The 19,554-nt window shown below is 41.0% G+C and overlaps 1 protein-coding gene across 5 annotated transcripts in view; it reads left to right on the top strand.

Annotated features, from left to right (window-relative positions):
- MCTP1 (multiple C2 and transmembrane domain containing 1) overlaps positions 1-19,554 on the top strand; it is a 1,184,139-nt gene that overhangs the window by 400,615 nt on the left and 763,970 nt on the right. For all 5 annotated transcript variants that reach the window (XM_073624522.1, XM_073624521.1, XM_073624523.1 and 2 more), the window contains exon 3: positions 19,049-19,191. In XM_073624522.1, the coding sequence (XP_073480623.1) occupies positions 19,049-19,191 (143 nt within the window). The remainder of the gene's footprint in view (positions 1-19,048; positions 19,192-19,554) is intronic.

The raw sequence follows: 19,554 nt of genomic DNA, 5'->3' as shown, positions 1-19,554 counted from the left end.
TATTTCAGTTCTTCCATTCAGTTCAGTTGAATTAGGTAATCAGTTCCGACACCTCCTCTGTATTTTTTCACACTGCTTGTCACCTTCACTTTTTGTTCACTTTTTGTTCATTGCATCGTGCACATTTGCTTCACAGGGTTTTTTTTTCACTCCTGCCCCCACATGTCCCCCCCCCCCCAGTCCATCTATGTCCCACACCCTATTTTTCACCCCACTTGCACTTTTCCTTTTCCTTTCACTTCCCCCCCCCCTTTCCTCCCCTCCCCCTGTCCCTTTCTGTCCCACACCCTGCTTTTCACTCTACCCTCTCTGCCCACCCTCACCCCCAACCCCACTTTTCACCCTGCTTTTTTCTCTCTTTTTTTCCCCCCTTTCCCCTTTCTCTCCTTCCCGTTTTTCCTTTTTTTCCTCCCTTCCCACCCTCTTCCCCCCCCTTTCCCCCCCCCCACCCTGTAGCACCTTCCCCTCTCTTCCCGTCTCTTCCCCATTTCCCCCTCCCTTTTTCCTTTTTTTCCCTTCCCCTTCCCCTTTTTCTGTTTCCTTTCTCCGTTTTTCCCTTGGTCACCCTTCCCCTTCCCCACCCTTCCCCATTCCCTCCTTCTCCCCTTCTTTCTTTCCCCTTCCCTTTTCTATTTATTCCACCACTCCAATTCATTTTGGTTGGTTTTCCCCTTCCCCCTTTTTCCCTCCCCCTCTCATTTCTCTCCGTCCATTCACTGGTGGTTTGTCGGCACCTTTACCTATTGCTCTTTGCATATACTTTCTACGGTACATGGGAATCGACTGGCAGCAGGGCATTCGCTACCCTCTACTCGTTCTATCTTCACTCACACTGCTTTGGGTTACTTCTTTTCTTTCACTTCTTCTCACTTTGCCTCTCATTCTTTCGTTTCCTCTTTCTGTCTTTCCCCCTTCCCTATCCTCTTCCTCACATCTTCTCCTCTTCTTTTCCCCTTCCCCTAGCTATGCCCTCTGCACTCCCATGTACCCACTATCCAACATCTCTATAAATCTCCATAGCTGGGAAATTTTCCAATCTGTGTGGATTAATCAAGTGACCCTTTGCTCCTCAGTATTTAGCACTCAATATTTTTCTACTTCTGGCAATAACGTATACCCATTTAGGTGCCTTTCGGGTTGTTCGTTGCCCCTCTCTCCTCTACTTCCCCGTCCTATATGGGGGTTGATAGATGTGATCCCTCGCAAGACACACTTGGCCCACCGCCCGCTCTCCTGGGAGCTGTTCCGACACGGGGGAGACAGGGGAACTAAAGAGAAACTGCACCACCTAAAAATATAACAACTTACAATGCTTAAACTGCAAGCGGAAACGTCATAATTTCTATAATAGGTAACTATATGATCTAGGCAACTCTAATAGATGGTGCACATACATAAGTTTGGTACTGTTGGATTTGATGCTATGTCTGACACATGTTGACCTTTTCACAGTGGGCAACCATCCTCTGAAGAGGACCCGGGAAGGGTCGAAACGCGTCAGGTTTTACGTATACAACTTCTGTTGCTCCACATACATGTATGGTATCACAGGCAATATCTGTTGCTACCTCTTTTAAGAATTTCACTTTTAAGATAACCTTGGTCGCCATCTAATGCATTGTGCCTAGTACCTGGTTTAATTGTATGCTTTGTTTATTGTAATGGTATGTCACATTCAGATCATGTCTTGACTCGAATAGTCAGTACTTATCCTCAGTGATTTTTATAATATGCTACTTATATACTTTTTGTATTAATAAAACTGAATTTTTTCAACCATCAATACTGTATTTTATTGGCTGCTTTAAAGCCCCGTTAGGGGGTTCTCGTACAATTTTTTGCACTTTTGGGGTGTGCGGCCTACCTGTCTACACTCATGTGAGTGCCCATGTTATTTGTTCAGCATGTAAAGACTTTTTAGAACATTTTGGGTTTAATGACACTTTAAATTACATGCTTGGAAGATCTATTTAACGTGGATGTAAATCTGATTCATGAAATTTGAGCTGGGCACATATATCTGCAGTGTTTTCTTATCTCTCTCCAAAACCCTGTGCCCCGTAGATGTTTCCTGCTCCGTTCCTCTGTTATCAGCCTGATAAGTTCTCCATCACATATGATAAAAGCAGCCGGGGTTTTGTGTTGGGGAGGTTTCTATAAATATTTAGCAGAGCTCTGAACTATACAACAAACTGAGCTGAAACTCTTTACCTATAAGGAGAGGGGGTGTGTGCCTTTCCTCCAATCAGCTGTCTTGGCTGTATGCTCGGGCTTCTCTGCAGTCTTAAGCAGGAAGAGAAAATCTGCTATCACAAAGAACACTTTCTAAAGGATATATACAGTTGAAGACAGCAGATATACATGTATAGGGAGATTTGTTTAATCTATGTGTATCATCTGAGGCTGTTCACTTCACTGGGTATATGTGAGGGTTTACATCCACTTTAAGCCATATGTGGTCTTACAGAACAGCAAGGTTTTCATGATTTTCAGGCACTGCGTATTTTGGATGTGTAATTTATATTTTACATTTAGCATGACTTTAATATAGCATAGTAGTGCCCCAATCTGGTTAGTTTCAACTTTTAAAAAAATGGCCTTTAAGTAGTTTTTGACTGTAATAACAATATTTTATCAGGTGATAATGTGCTTGAATTGACCAGTGTAGGTGGCATTCACAGCAGATGAAAATGCTATAGGAATGTTTACTCAAAAAATAAATAAATTCAACTTCATACCTGCAGCAAAAGTTTAATTGTATTGTTTGTCAACGACTTTTTTCACAGTACCACACTGCATTTCCTTAGCGGTTTAATAAAATGTCAAAATAGGTGTCTTTAATATAAGCTAGTCTAAAGGTTCTGACTAAATGTTATCTGGTCCCCTTTTGCCTTGCCAGGATGTATCTTAACGTATCCCTGGATTGCTTCAGAGGATGTTCCCTAAGGAATTCCTGTGATTTAATTGGTATTGCTGAATCTTGGCTTCATTCTTCACATGACTGTACTATTAATATTATTGGCTATGCTCTCTTTTGGAAAAACAGGGTATAAAAGGGGGTGGTGTTGTCTGTCTTTATGTCAGAAATAATCTCAAAGCAAGTGTAAAAGAGGACCTAGTTGATGTAGAATGTGATGAGTCTGAAGAACTATGACTAAGCACCCCATAGTGGTGTGAAACCTGTCAGCTTTTCATTGATCCTGTGCCTCTGATGTCTTTGTACCAGAAGGATTTTTAAACTGTCTTCAATAAAGGTGTCAACGGAGTGCGGCCGTCCAGTCTTTTCTTCGATTCAGTCTGAAGAACTATGGGTGGAACTGTAGATGGATGTGCGTACTAAAAAGGTTATCATTGTAGTTTGTTATAGACCTCCCAGTGTTAATGAGGAGGTGGAGACTCAGCTCCTTGCACAGATAGAAAAGGCTGCAAGGGCTGGAACAATGATAATAATTTATTTTAACTACCCGGAAATTCACTGGAGTAATGGCACTGCTGGAACAATTTAAAGTAAAAAATGTATAAACCTATTACAAGACAATTTTATGGTCCACTTTATTGAGGCCCCAACTAGGAATGACGCTCTGCTGGACCTGGTAATATCAAGCTATGCAGAGCTTATTACCAATATTCATATAAAAGCAGTGACCATAACATGATTTTATTTAATGTTCGCTGTAAGCAACAAACACATACGGGGAATTTAAAAGCACTTAACTTTAAGAGAGCAAATGCTCCAAGGATGAGGGCTGCTCTCCAAGACTTAGACTGGGAGGGAATGTTAGCATCGATGAACACAGAACAGAAACTGGAATTCTTCAAAAAGACTGTATGAAAACTCACTGCAAAGTATAGTACCATGGGCAATACATTTAAAAGGCTAAAAAACCCTATGTGGCTCACGACTAAAGTTGAAAAAGCTATAAATAATAAGAAAAGAGCTTTTAAAAAATATAGAAATAAGGGAACAATATCATAGTTTGAATGTTACAAAGAATATAACAGAATATGTAAAAAGGAAATCAAGGATGCAAAAATTTAAAACAAACGACAGATTGCAAAAAATAGTAGGACAAACCCAAATTTTTCAAATATATTAATAGCATATTAATAGAAAAAGGTCAGGTCTAAACATGTAGGCCCTTTACAAAATAATCTGAAGTGGGTGATTAGGGACAAAGAGAAGGCAAATGTATTAAATACTTTCTTCAGCTCTGTGTATACAAAGGAGCATGGGGGAGCTCAAGTCCATAATAGGGATGGTATTGACAAAACCCCAAATGATCCACGATGGCTCAAAAGTGATATGGTCCAGAAATATTTAAACAGAATAAAGGTGGATAATGCACCTGAACCAGATGGCATCCACCAACGGCATTGTTTCTAATTTTTAGGGACTTGTAATGACTGGAATAGTACCACTGGATTGGCGTAGGGCCAGTGTAATGCCTATATTTAAAAGGGATCAACGTCTTTACCAAGTAACTATAGAGCTGTTAGTTTAACTTCTATAGTTGGGAAGATACTGGAGAGTTTAATAAAAGACCACATAGATGAGTTCTTGTTGGAAAAAATATTTTAAGCAACAGACAGCATGGATTAATGATAGACAGACGTCATCAAACCTGATTTCTTTTTATGAGGAGGTAAGTAAAACCTTGGACAGAGGGGTGGCTGTGGACGTGGTATACTTGGATTTTGCAAAAGCGTTTTACACTGTTCCCAAACATGGCTAATGTGTAAGATAAAGTCTACAGGCTTGGAAAGATCAGTTTGTAAATGACCATTATACTGCGGCATGTAAATGTCATTATACTGCGGCAGGTCGAATTGATCCCAAAAACCGCCATAGCTGTACGTCGGTCCCTTTAATGGCTATAGCAGGTGCGCACCCGCTGCACGGCGGGGGAGCCGATGCGCGTGGCTGACGGCCGAGATATCCTCCGGCCACCTACGATCGCTCCACAGAGAGCAGAACAGGGATCTGTCAATGTATACAGACAGATCCCCGTTCTGTCAGGGGAGTAGAGAGTGATCGTCTGTTCCTAGTGATTAGGAACATCAATCTCTCTGTACTCCCAGTCATTCCACTCCCCCCACAGTTAGAAACACCTCCCAGGGAACACATTTAACCCCTTGATCTTCCCCTAGTGTTAACCTCTTCCCTGCCAATGTCATTTATACAGTAATCAGTGCATTTTTATAGCACTGATCGCTGTATAAATGTCAGTGGTCCCAAAAAAGTGTCAGAGGTGTCCGATCTGTCTGCCGCACCGTCGCAGTCCCGCTAAAAAACGCTGATCACCGCCATTACTAGTAAAAAAAAAAAATAATAATAATAAAAATGCCATAGATCTATCCCCTATTTTGTAGACGCTATAAAGTTTGCGCAAACCAATCAATATACGTTTATTGCAATTTTTTTAACCAAAAATATGTAGAAGAAGACATATTGGCCTAAACTGATGACTTGAAGAAACTTTTTTTGGGATATTTATTATAGCAAAAAGTAAAAAAATATATATTTTTTTTGTTTATAGCGCAAAAAATAAAAACCACAGAGGTGATAAAATACCACCAAAAGAAAGCTCTATTTGTGGGAAAAAAAGGACGTACATTGTGTGATGTTTGGGTACAGCGTCGCATGACTGCGCAATTGTCAGTTAAAGTGCCATATCGCAAAAAATGGCCTGGTCATTAAGGGGGAAAATATTCCGGTCTGTAAGTGGTTAATTGGGCAATTATGTGGCAAATGAGGTTTAACATTGATAAATGTAAAGTTATGCAATTGGGGGCTAAGAATATGTATACATCATACATACTATGGGGAGTACAACTGGGGGAATCCATAGTGGAGCAAAGTTCTTTCTTGTATCAAGAGAGGTATAAACTCCAGAGAGAGAGATATAATTTTGCCCCTGTACAAATCATTAGTAAGACCTCATCTGGAATATGCAGTTCAGTTTTAGGCACCAGTTCTCAAAAAGGATTTCGGCGAACTGGAGTAAGTGCAGAAAAGCGCAACCAAACTGATAGGAGGCATGGAGGAGCTCAGCTATGAGGTAAGATTAGAAAAACTAAATGTATTCTTTCTTGAGAAGAGGAGATTAAGGGGGATATGATCAACATGTACAAACACATAAGTGAACTTGATGTTGAGTTATCTACTTTAACCACTTCAGCCCCGGAAGATTTGGCTGCTGAATGACCAGGCCATTTTTTGCGATTAGGCACTGTGTCGCTTTAACTGACAATTGCGCGGTCGTGCGACGTTGTACCCAAACAAAATTGACGTCCTTTTTTTCCCACAAATAGAGCTTTCTTTTGGTGGTATTTGATCATCTCTGCGGTTTTTATTTTTTGCGCTATAAACCAAAAAAGAGCGCCAATTTTGAAAAAAACACAATATTTTGTACTTTTTGCTATAATAAATATCTCCATTTTTTTTTTTTAAAAAAAGCTATTTTTTTCTCAGTTTAGGTCGATATGTATTCTTCTACATATTTTTGGTAATAAAAATCGCAATAAGTGTATATTGATTGGTTTGCGCAAAAGTTAAAGCGTCTAAAAAAAAGGGGATAAATTTATAGCATTTTTGTTTTTATTTTTTTTTACTATTAATGGTGTCGATCTGTGATTTTTATCATGACTGCGACATTATGGCGGACACGTCGAACAATTATGACACATTTTTGGGACCATTGGCATTTATACAGCGATCAGTGCTATAAAAATGCATTGATTACTTTAAAAATGTCACTGGCAGTGAAGGGGTTAACACTAGGAGGCGATCAAGGGGTTAATTGTGTTCCCTGCTACGTGTTCTAACTGTAGGGGGGATGGGACTTGCTAGGGGAAGAGATAGATCAGTGTTCATACTTTGCATGAACACATGATCAGTCTCTTCTCCACTCAGAGAACCGGGATCTCTGTGTTTACAGAGATTTGTCACGAGCAATCGCGTGAGCCCGGCACTCGCATTGGCTCCGTGGGCGAGCAGCAGGCGCGCCTAGTGGCCACAATAAGAAGCGACGTAACATAACGGCAATTCATGCAGCCGTGCCATGTTACCTCAGTAAAAATGCGGCGTCTGGTCAGCAATCAGTTAAGGTCATCACAGAGGACACGGGGGCACTCTTTATGTCCAGAGGAAAAGAGATTTAATCTCCAAATATGAAAAGGTTTATTCACAGTAAGAGCTGTGAAAATGTGGAATAGACTCCCTCCAGAGGTGGTTTTGGCCAGCTCAGTAGATTGCTTTTAAAAAAAGCCTGGATTCTTTCCTAAATGTACATAATATAACTGGGTACCAACTTTTATAGATAAAGTTGATTGAGGGAATATCCGATTGCCTCTCGGCGGATCAGAAAGGAATTTTTCCTCTGCTGTAGCAAATTGGATGATGCTTTGCTGAGGTTTTTTGCCTTCCTCTGGATCAACTGTATAGGATTTTTTTTTTTTTATTGGTTGAACTGTATATACTTGTGCTTTTTTTCAACCTGACTAACTATGTAACTATGCTGCACATCTGGTAAGAATGTCTAAAATTAAGGGTTTTAGGAATAGAGTGTTTTCCATGCTTCGTTGAGTGAGGGGCTTCTCCACTTTTCAGTAACCTCAAATTGCTTTGTTAAATGGCTCTCCACTGGGTTTACCTCGCCCTACACGGCGATTGGTCAGTTTTATCCTCCTGAAGGCCATCAGGGAGCATGGAAGACACACTCAGTTTCCATGCGACCTTTGAAACATAGGATCTCCTGGATTATGATTCATGAAAAAGTTGCTAGCCCGATTCATGACATGCAATACCAGTTTGAGCAGACGTGGGCAGTGTATATGCATGTTCCTCTTACCTCTTCTCAGAAATCCATCCAAATAACACCGGTCCTGCAGTAAAGCTTGGAGGTGTTTCTCTGCAGCAGGGACTGGAACACTTGTCAGGATAGAAGAAAAATGGATGGGGAAAAATACCGTCAAATTCTTGAGGAAAATCTGCTGCCTTCTGCCAGAAAGTTGTCAATAGGAAGAAGGTTTACCTTCCAACATGACAATGACCCAAAGCATACAGCAAAAATGACCACACAGTGGTTGAAGGAGAAGAAGGTGAATGTCTTTGCATGGCCTAGTCAGAGCCCATACTAAAACCCCATTGAAAATCTGTGGAATGACTTGAAGACTGCAGTCCACAATGGTCACCATCATATTTAACTGAACTTGAGCAGTTCTGCAAAGAAGAGTGGGCAAATATTGCAAAGTCTAGATGTGCAAAGTTAGTAGAGACAAATCCCAACAGACTAAAGGCTGTAATTAAAGCAAAAGCTGGTCCAACAAAATACTGACATAAGGGAGGTGATCCTTTTTCCAAGCTGGATAAAATGAAAACTGTGTCTGTCTTCATTTCAGGCTGCAAAGCAACAAAATGTGATTATTTAAAAGGGGGGGGGGGGGTGAATCTTTTCTATACCCAATGTACATCGGCCCTGCTCCTGATGTAGTCAACAAAAATTTGGTTCAGGTGCCGCCTGCTGTCAGGCCTGGTCATTGCAGGTTAAAATACACTCTGAAACATAATCCTGAGGCAGCTGCCACCACTGCTCCTCTTCCTTTCAGGGTTCAAAGGACCAGAGTCATCAGAGGGGATCCTGCCACCATAAGAAAATTTGGCTAAGAGGTTTTCATGCAGCACTTTCATAAAGTGCTGCATTTTGTGGTCCTCTTGAATGATGGCAGGAGATTGCCCATTTTACCCATTGTGGGAACCAGCTTCAAATAGCAGTAAGGACACAGATACTCACTAAACCATCACTTTTAAGGGCTTCCTAGCCCACTTTTATTCAAAGAAAGTTGAGTTCGGAGAAAAAAAAAAAAGTTACCCTCGCAGGGGTTTTTAGCATTCCTTTTCCGATGGAACCAGACAACACTGTTTGCCAGGCTTCACATTCACACCTGTGGCTGCTCCCTTGCAGCCACACTGACTCCAGGAAAGGGTGGAGACCTGGACGTTGAATAACTCCCCAGCACAAAGCCCTGATGACACCTGCACAATCAGTGGGCTGGCTGTCAGTAAAACCTGGACCTAGGATTGGAGACTTTATCCCTCATAGGTCTCCGCAAAGCCTCTGGGCTTCAGGACTCATACCAGGTTTTACCATCTCTGAGAAAACTAAAAAGTCTGCTTCCCCTATACAACAGAAGCACCCTGAAAGCAACCTGCCTGGATTAGAACCCTGTGTGACACTTAATTCTTTTCGCACCCACCACACTGGCATACCTTGCATTGGAGAGTAGCTACCAATAGTGATCCCTCTCTTTGGTGACCCAAATCCTGGGGTCCAATGCGCAGGAATTTGAGAATAAAGGACCCCATTCACCTCAAATTACCCGCAGCAAAGGACCCCAAGTCCAACGCTGCTTTAACAATTTCACCCCACCCATGTACAGCTTTTGGTGAGGTGAAGCATCCCCCTAAAGCCTGCCCCTCCTCCTCCTCACTGCCAGCACCTTAACTGTTCTTCTCCTCGTATTTCTCCTCTGCCTTCTGCTGCCTCACAGGGATGGAGACAATAGGAAAAGGATTTGACTGACCCAAGAACAGCAGAAAGACCTACTTTTCCTCATGCTGCTGTGCCTCCAGCGTCTGGTCTATTAGCCCGTGAAGCAGTTATTACATCATTTTGGCTCACTATTTTGGTTGCCACTTCAAATGGTGCCAAAATACTGTATGCATCCTGAATGATGAGTCATTGAATTGGTGGAAAGACCCTGTCAGGGCTGGGCTCAGCCCTTCCTTTTCTGAGCTGGCCGCTCAGCTGTCGACTAATTGCCAGATTCCATCTCTCTCCACAGTTACTCAGCTGTTGTTCATATCCTGCTTATCAGTCTTGCCTACTTAAGCCAGTCCAGAGGAGCTCTGCCCTTGTCTTGGTCAACATCACAATAAACATCTCCTGCATTCCTGTATAAAGACTGGCTTTGCTGACATCCCTTCTGGCTCCGGATCCTGCTTGCTGTTCCACTACTTTGATCCCTGACTTCTGGCTTGGCTGACTATCCCTTCTGGTTACTGAACTTTGACTATGTTTTGACTACGTTTGTTCTTTTAATTTTATTATTAAACAAGTGTGATTTAACTGTACTTCTGTCTCGGCCTGATTTCATGGTTTCTGATAGTAGGCGAAGGCCATGAATTCGGAAGATGCAGTCAATCCACTTGTTGGTAATATTTTTTCCAGATTGGATGAACTGGATCACTGCATGGATCAGTTTGCCATGGCATTACAAGCCCCCCTTGAGTCGCACGTCTCACCTGGAATCTCCCACTGTAGTCGCCCCGAAACAGCCTATGTTGCAGGCCTTCCCTGCTGCTGCTCCAGTCTCTGTGCAGGCACCCGCCTCGAGTATTACCTCTATAAGAGGTATGTCTGGTTCCACTCTGCTTCCCCAGTGATTTGGGAGCAATCCAGACCAATGTAGAGGGTTTCTCAACCAGGTTGAGATACTTTGAGATGCTGCCCCAGGCCTTTCCTACGGACAGAAGCAAAGCTTTGCAATATCTTTGCTTTCTGAGAGAGCCTTGTGCTCCTGTGTTGGCACATCCTGATCCTACGTTACTTTTTATCCTTGAGGTTGATGCTTCTTAGACTGGTGTTGCTGCCCTTCTGTCTCAGCATCCTACCTCTGAGAACGCTATGCATCCTTGTGGCTACTTTTCCAAGAAATTGTCACCTGTGGAGTGCAGTTACGAGATTGGTGACAGAGAGGGGGATCATTTTAACCCTGAAAGAATGGAGACATCTCCTCGAAGGTACCACTGTGCCAGTTCTTATTCTTACTGACCATAAGAATCTCACATTCTTGTCTGAGGCTAAATACCTCTCTCCCAGAAATGCTCTTTTCTTGTCAAGTTTCAATTACATTGTCTCAGTCTTACTCGGTACTAAGAATGTACGGGCTGATGCTTTGTCACGACAATTTTCCTCCACTTCCAAGTTGAGTCGGTTCCAGTTCCTGTGATTCCTCCTGATCGTATGCTGGTTACGGTTCGCACCAGTCTCACTTCTCCTTTGGGTGACAAAATTCTTGCTGCTCAGGTCCATGCTCCTCCTGAGAAACCTTGTGACCGCTGCTTTGTCCCAGAGAGTCTCTGTACTGCCGTGCTCCAGACTTACCATTCTCCCAAGGCAGCTGGCCACCCTGGGAAGAATCAACTCGCTTAGGCCATTTCCCAACAATTCTGGTGGCCTAGTCTATGTGCCTTTGTAGCTGCCTGTTCCAAGTGTGCTCAGAGTAAGACTCCACGACACCTTCCAGTGGGCCTCCTACAACCCATATCCAATGGAGAGAGGCCCTGGACCGACCTGTCTATGGATTTCATTGTGGAGTTACCCAACTCCCAGGGCAACACAGTTATCCTTATGGTGGTTGATCGGTTCTCAAAGATGTGTCATATTCCACTTAAGAAGTTGCCCATTTCTAAGGAACTGGCTTCCATTTTTGCTCGGGAGATCTTTTGCTTACATGGGCTACACAAGGTGATTGTCTCGGACAGGGGTAGTCAGTTTGTGTCTCGGTTCTGGCGAGCCTTTTGTGCACAGTTGGGAATTCAGCTTGCTTTTTCCTCTGCGTATCACCCGCAGTCTAATGGGGCTGCAGAATGAGCCAATCAGTCCTTGGAGCAATTCCTACGTTGCTATATTTCTGACCATCATAACAACTGGTCAGACCTATTACCGTGGGCAGAGTTTGCTCAAAACAGTTCCTTGAATTCTGCTTCCCGGTTGTCCCCGTTTATGGCGAATTATGGTTTCCAACCTTCCATGTTGCCTGACTCGTTTGTTCCGCAGAGTATTCCTGCGTTAGAGGAGCATCTCCGTGGTCTTCATTCTACTTGGGCACAAGTCCAGAAGGCTTTGCGTCATGCTAATGATAGGTACAGACTCCATGCTGACCGCAGACGCCTGGTGTGTTCCTTCATGACGCTGTTTGTTCCTTAGGGTTCTCTAATAAACCTCTGAGGGCTTCACAGAACAGCTGTATTTATACTAAGATTAAATTACAACCAGGTGGACTCTATTCAATAATTAGGTGACGTCAAAAGGCAATTGGTTCCACTAGATTTTAGTTAGGGGTATCAGAGTAAAGGGGGCTGAATACAAATGCACGCCACACTTTTCAGATATTTATTTGTAAAAAATTTTGAAAACCTTTTATCGTTTTCCTTCCACTTCAAAATTATGTGCCACTTTGTGTTGGTCTATCACATAAATTACAAAATGTGGAAAATTTCATGGGGTATGAATACTTTTTCAAGGCACTGTACATAGACTCAACTCTCCTTAAAACTACTCCAAGACACATTAGCTGCTGGAAATCCATAATTCCCACAATAATTTGCCCAAACTGCAAATTTTGAGCCCACCGGATCCGCTACAAATCCATAGTAATGGTAAACTCAACCTTACATTGGCCCAGCTTGGTTATCTGTTCATCCTTGCGTTATATCCTGAGGACTGCTGGGGATGCTGAAATTCACTGTTGTTTGATGAGGCACTGATTGTGATATCATCTGCACCACCTCTACCTCTTGCCCAATCAGAGAACACCTTACAGTATATTCTTTGAAGAAAATACAAGACAATTGCTTAATGTTGAAGGTACAGGAGAGAGTAGCTTCCTCTATTCAGTGTACAGACAGCAAGTTGCTCCAGCAGCGTTTAGGACAGAGCAGAACTTGATTGTATGTCAGAATGTGCCACATGAATAATTACCTGTAATCAGGGGTGTATTTAACGTGAGGCAAGCAAGGCATTTTCCTAGGGTGGCATTTTTTTAGGGGGGTGGCACCTGTACCGGGATCACCCCAGTATTGTTTTTTTAGAGCCAGCTGTCGGCTTTTTTATAATAGCAATCAGAGCGGCTCTCCCATCCCACTGAGAACGGCTTTACTCTGCTATTTGTATCAGTAAGCCGGAAGCGATGACATGACATCACTTCTAGTTTAGGCTATGTTTCCACTATTGTCGCACAATTTACACTGCGACTTTGCTATGCGATTTGTGTTGCGATGTCATGTGACCGGTGAAAGCCATGTGAGAACAAGTCGCACCGAAGTAGGAACAAAGTAGTGCAAGAACCTTTTTTGGAGTCGCTGCGACTTGAGTCGCACCAATTAGAACAGGGACCATTGAAATGCATGGGTTTTGACTTGTCATGCGACTTCACATGTGTCAAGTCGCACAATAACTCGCAGTAGTGGAAACAGAGCCTTACTCAGGAACCATCAGCGCCAGTTTTGAAAAAATCTAAAGCATTCAAAAACACTGCCTTTGGGGTTTTGAATGCTTTTAAGGGCAGAGGAAGGATTTGGGGTATTATAGACCCCAGATCTCTCCATAAAAAGGTCCTGTCACATGCCTATTGCTGTCACAAGAATGTTTACATTCCTCGTGACAGCAATATAAGTATAAATAAAAACAAAAAAACAATTTAAACAGTGTATAAAAAAATAAACAGTACAAAATAAATAAACTGTAAAGTGCCCCCGTTTGTCGCCGCTGTATGGGCATGCGTAATTTTAAAGCGACTGGGGTGGGACAAATATAGATGGGGCGAATGTTTTTAGTCTTACCCAGGGCAGCGCAAAACCTAAATACACCACTGCCTGTAGCCAGTTTAGCCCAATGTAAGTTTAAAAAATGGATAATTCCTGTAATTTTTTACATTTAATGCTTCAACTCCAGAAACCAGGAAGTTAGTATAGTTCCCAATTATATTATTTTTTATATATATATATATATATACTATATAACACCAACAGTTTGCCCAGCGCTTTACAATATAAATAGAGACAGTACAGCAACAATACAATTCAACACAAGAAGGTTATGTATTGTATCCCAGACCTTTGGGATGTCTAACAATACATGATTTCCAGTTCAGGGAATCACAGGTAATTAATGTGCTTATTAACACTCTTGTGTAATTCTCTGGAAGCGTGGGCACTGAGCAGCGGTAATGGTTCCTAAAGATTGGAGCTTTTGTAGAAACACTGTGACAGAGCATCCTTCTGTTATCAATAAAATGGAGAGGGCTGGTAAATCCCTTGGCAATGTAGGTTAATTTCATGCACAGAAAATGTGTCACAGGAAACAAGAAAAGTAAAATATGCCAGTTCTGGCAGTTAATCATGTTCATGTACAGACAGAAGGTTAATATAGTACAGTCTCATTTACAAGACTTTAACCTGATCCTTTCTACAGAGATCTTAGCCTGCCATCTAGTGGTTAAATATTAAATGACAACAACGTCAGTAAAGATAACTTTCATTTTAGTATATGTGATTCAAATATTGTGTAAACATTTAGCACATTGTAAATTACTACTTATAGTCTACTTATAACAACAATAACTTAGGCATATGCTTAATTTATTTCAAATTTTAATTGTTGGATGATTTTTTAATCATTCTTTATGCCTTTAATACCTGAGCCACACAATCAAAGTCTTTAGATCTTCTGTAACATATTTGCAAACACATTGGATCTGCTGTCCTTAAAAGAAATAAAATAAAATAAAAAGGGAGTGAATGCTGGCATTACTATCACTGTACCTTCATTTGCATTTATAGGTCAGTATGCTGAGGCATGTGTATGGAATACTGAAGTCAGGTTAGGCCAATGTCGGTAAAGACCTGGTATCAGGACTGAACATGTTGATGGTGATATGACATGTTATATGCCCCATTTTTGCCTCTGTTATACATATTTCAATTATACTGAATGAAAACAAACTTGGGTGTATGGTGAGCTAGGTTCTGGAGTGGTGTCTTATTCTTGGGCACTTTTAGTATTTGGAAGAAAATTTATCTCAATGTGTGTACTTAATTAGAGAGGTTAGAGAAAATCAGCAGACCTAAAAGGCAAAAAAAAAAAAAAAAAAAAAAAAAGGCAAAACCTTTGAAAATAGGATTTTATTAAAAATACAATTAGTGACTAGTGACTTGGCAAGTGCAGTTGCTCCAGAGCTAATTACATGAGGTAAGGCTTCACTTTGCAAAGAATATCCAATCAAATGCAAGGAAAATAAAAAAACAGCATTTTTGCTTGCACATGATTGGATGATGGAAGTCACCAGAGCTTCTGCTTATTTACTAAGCATTGGAGCAACTGCTCTTTCAGGGTGCAACTGCAATTTGCAATGTGCACAGACTAGTTGCCTTTAGTAAATCAACCCCTGTATGTCACTCCATTATTAAAAATTAGACTATGGAGTTTATTTATTAAAGCTAGAGAGTGCAAATGTTGTCACAATTCTGCATAGAAGCCAATCAGCTTCCAGGTTTCATTGCCAAAGCTTAATTGAACAAGCTGAGGTTAGAAGCTGATTGGTTTCTATGCAGAAATGTGAATAATTTTTCATTCTCTAGCTTTAATAAATTAACCCCTATGTCCATAGAGACTGTTCATCTAAATTCGCTATAAATTGTGACTTTTGGCTCAAACAGGATGCACAACCATTTGAAAATCCATATAAAATATGTTGGTGCGCTTATCAAACTATCCCCATCTGTTGGAGTGGTGCTTATATATAAAATCCTAAACCATAAAAATACCCTGATATCATAATCAGTAAAGTGAATAAGTGCAAATAAATATTCAATCAATAAAGTGAATAAATGCAAAAAAATGCATCAAAAAACATATACCCTGATATCACAATCAGTAAAGTGAATAGGTGCAAATAAATATATCAATCAATAAAGTGAATAAATGCAAATAGATGCATCAAAAAACATATAAGGGATTACACATCCCTAGATATATGTAGATAAAAAAAAGCAATAAATAGTGTCTGTTTGTGTTAATCCAGCTGAGGTCTAAATGTCCAATCAATTGCCTTTGATGAACTTGCTTGTATTTCAATTCTCACAGATCACAGTTGCATGATGAATTACATTTGCAAGGTGATGATTCACATAAAGATAAAAGAAAAACCATCATTGCACAGTGTTTTTAAATGCTACAAGACTGGGCAAACAATGTAATCCACTCACACATTTGCAGTAGCTGAATCCCTTTTGTTATAATGGTCAGACAGCTTCACCGCTCATACAGCTATCGCTGTGTTTGCCAAACATTATACGAAGACATCACTGACTCCTTCTCCCCACGCGTATCATCCACACATGGGGAGAAGGAGTCAGTGACGTCTTCGCTTAGTGTTTGATTACATTGTTTGCCCAGTCTTGTAGCATTTAAAAACACTGCGCAATGATGGTTTTTCTTTTATCTTTATGTGAATCATCACCTTGCAAATGTAATTCATCATGCAACTGTGATCTGTGAGAATTGAAATACAAGCAAGTTCATCAAAGGCAATTGATTGGACATTTAGACCTCAGCTGGATTAACACAAACAGACACTATTTATTGCTTTTTTTTATCTACATATATCTAGGGATGTGTAATCCCTTATATGTTTTTTGATGTATCTATTTGCATTTATTCACTTTATTGATTGATATATTTATTTGCACTTATTCACTTTACTGATTGTGATATCAGGGTATATGTTTTTTGATGCATTTTTTGCATTTATTCACTTTATTGATTGATTATTTATTTGCACTTATTCACTTTGCTGATTATGATATCAGGGTATTTTTATGGTTTAGGATTTTATATATAAGCACCACTCCAACAGATAGGGATAGTTTGATAAGCGCACCAACATATTTTATATTGATTTATAGCAACAGGTGTCACAGCACTAATTGGTTGGTTACAGCTTACACATTTCTTTTTGGTGTTTTGTTATTTTATAGAAAATCCACATCAGCGCTTTAGTTTTCTTTTTTCACATTTGAAAATCTAGATATGCAGAATGTTCAACGGCTTGTCATCAGTAGGAATTTATACCAATCCATGCACTCGGCCAAACTCAGCAATTCAGTTATGGTGGACAAGACAATTTTCATTTTGTTTAATGGCTACTTTATGTTGTTCTAATGCACAAAGCAGGAAAATTTGATATTAATTTTTATTAATATTCTTTATTATATTTTTGTCATCTGTATTATAACTTTCTAAAACCTCTGGTTGATAAAAAAAAAAAAAAAAAAACACCTACGGACTTTTGTACAGCACTAATCTTATATGGAATGCAATGTTTGTACTGCTATTGTAGCCAATTAGACTCGGTTCACACTGGAACCCACTGCGTATCGCACAGGAGCGCTGTGCATCCCTGTTCCCCGTTTCAGGGACGAATCAGGGCCGAATCTATGCCTGAATTCGGCCCTGAAACGGAGCCAAAGACGCACAACATTTCTGTGCAGTGCCCTCCACAGCCGCAATGGAGATTTGTGAACTGGCTCCATGGGGAGCCAGTCACATTTTCCTGCTATGCGAATTAGATGCGAGGAAACCTGCATCTAATTCACATAGGTGTGAACCCGGCCTAAACCTGTCTGATAAAACAAGGCTAGGGGTTACCAGTAGTTTATTTAATAATTTTATGATATAATCTCCCACCCACTTAAATTACAGTACACTGATTTTCAAGGAAATTTTCCCATTTAAAATGTGTATTACTTTACCAAGGTAAAAAAGGTAGCACAACTTTTAATCCGGATGTAGAATTACAGTCTTGGATGTAGCTTAAAGAAAAAAATTAATGCTACTGTGAAATCTAGTACAATAGGTCAATTACAAGTATAACACAGAAGAGCATCTAGTAGGAGAGGAATTGATGATCTTTCTTCATTGGTTTTAGAGTTACTTATAGTGGTTGTAAACTAATACATATACCCAGTGAAGTGACTGGCATCAGGTGTTACACAGGGATAAAACAACCCGTACTACATAGGTTGTACCTGTTTACCTGCAGCACTCTCTTCTCTACTGCATTCTAAGGCACACAGATCAAAGGCTTCTTCTCAGCTTCAACAGGCAGGGGGCAGAGATCTGACGTCACACACTGCACAGCACAGAACTGAGTGTAATCTGAGACCTGAGTAGAGGGAATTGATCCCCCCACCCCCAAAGTCTCATAGGTAAACATGCACAGTCGAGGCTGTCAATCAGCCTATGTGTGCTGTCGCCACTAAGTGAGTATCCACCTTGTTAGCAGAGACCATTGTGAGTAAGCTGGAGCCAGTACCAGAGCAGTCTTCTCACCAGCCGGGGATGGTGAAGAAGTGGGAAAACTTCAACAAGTGCCAAGCCAGGGACCTAGTGGGTCAGCAGGGGTTACGCTTGAGGAGTATCTGTGGGTATCTGTGAGTGCCAAGCCAGGGACCCAGCAGGAAAGTGGGGGTGACGCTTGAGGAAGATACTGAGTAATGGAAGTGGAAGAGCTCAGGGAATCCAGTGGTGATTGGGTCTGAGAGTCTAATGAGAGACTGGGAGCTCAGTGAGTGAAGACCTACATTGGGAGACTGTAGCGTGCCAGGAGAACTATTCTGTGTTACCGTAGTTAAGTACAATTACCGTTAGTGACTGGTACAAAATTTGTTGCCATAGGAGACAGCGGTCCTACCTATAATGACATGATATCTGGCTGGAGGCCTTCCACTGGATAGCTGTCTACCTATAGAAGTCTCGGAGTCTGCCAATTATCATTGCATCTAATTATGGGTGTCCTGGCCTTAACCCTCTCTCCCACAGTTCTTCTTTAAGAGACAATAAATCTCTTTGCATTCAAAAAAGTGCCTGGCGCACATAACTTCAGCTTGTATTATACCCACCATGCCTTGTAACCCACTCTACCAAGACAGATGTCAGCTCTCCCTGACTCTGGAGGTCACCATTAGGCCTCTAGAGGTCCAGGACCTCGCTACAATTGGAAGAAACTCTGCTTGTATCTTGCAGAACACTCTTTACATGTAGGCATGTGAATAGATGTCCCACCTGTAAAGGGCATGAGGCATAGTTGTCTAAGTTGACAGTTGAAGAACTGGATCAGTTGATGCATTGGAGAAAAATGTTCTTGTTTGTGTTTCTGAATTACTAGGTTTTCTTTTTTTTGACTGTCATGGTTTTGTTTCTTTAAGGGACAAGTGATCCATATGTCAAGTTCAAGATTGGAGGAAAGGAAGTTTTTCGAAGTAAAACAATACACAAGAACCTTAACCCTGTTTGGGAAGAAAAAGTTTCTCTGCTCATTGACAATCTGAAGGAACCTCTATATGTCAAGGTAGGACATTATGTTACTAAGCTGTCAGAAAATATTTAGAAATATTGTTTTGGCTTGGACAGCCTAAAAGTGGCCGTAGGCATGTAAGGGTGGAAGACGACCTGTCACTGCCTATTTAGGAAGGAACATTAGTGATGGGAAACCAGAGAAGATTGGGGCAGTGGGCATCTGCTGTGCAGCAAACAAAAGGTGGAGCTGTAACTTGTGTTCTGCTCTATTTAAAGTACTGTATATCAAAAGTCTAAACTTATTTTTTTCATTATTGAATGGTTATTACCCCTGTCAGTTTGTTTGTCATCTGTGCCCCAATTGGGCAACTTACTTTCACTTTCTGTTTTATAGTCACAGCAGTGAAAGGAAAAC

This window comes from Aquarana catesbeiana, linkage group LG01, assembly GCF_042186555.1.
Source record: "Aquarana catesbeiana isolate 2022-GZ linkage group LG01, ASM4218655v1, whole genome shotgun sequence".
NCBI lineage: Eukaryota > Metazoa > Chordata > Amphibia > Anura > Ranidae > Aquarana > Aquarana catesbeiana.
This window is presented reverse-complemented; position numbering and strand designations above follow the sequence as displayed.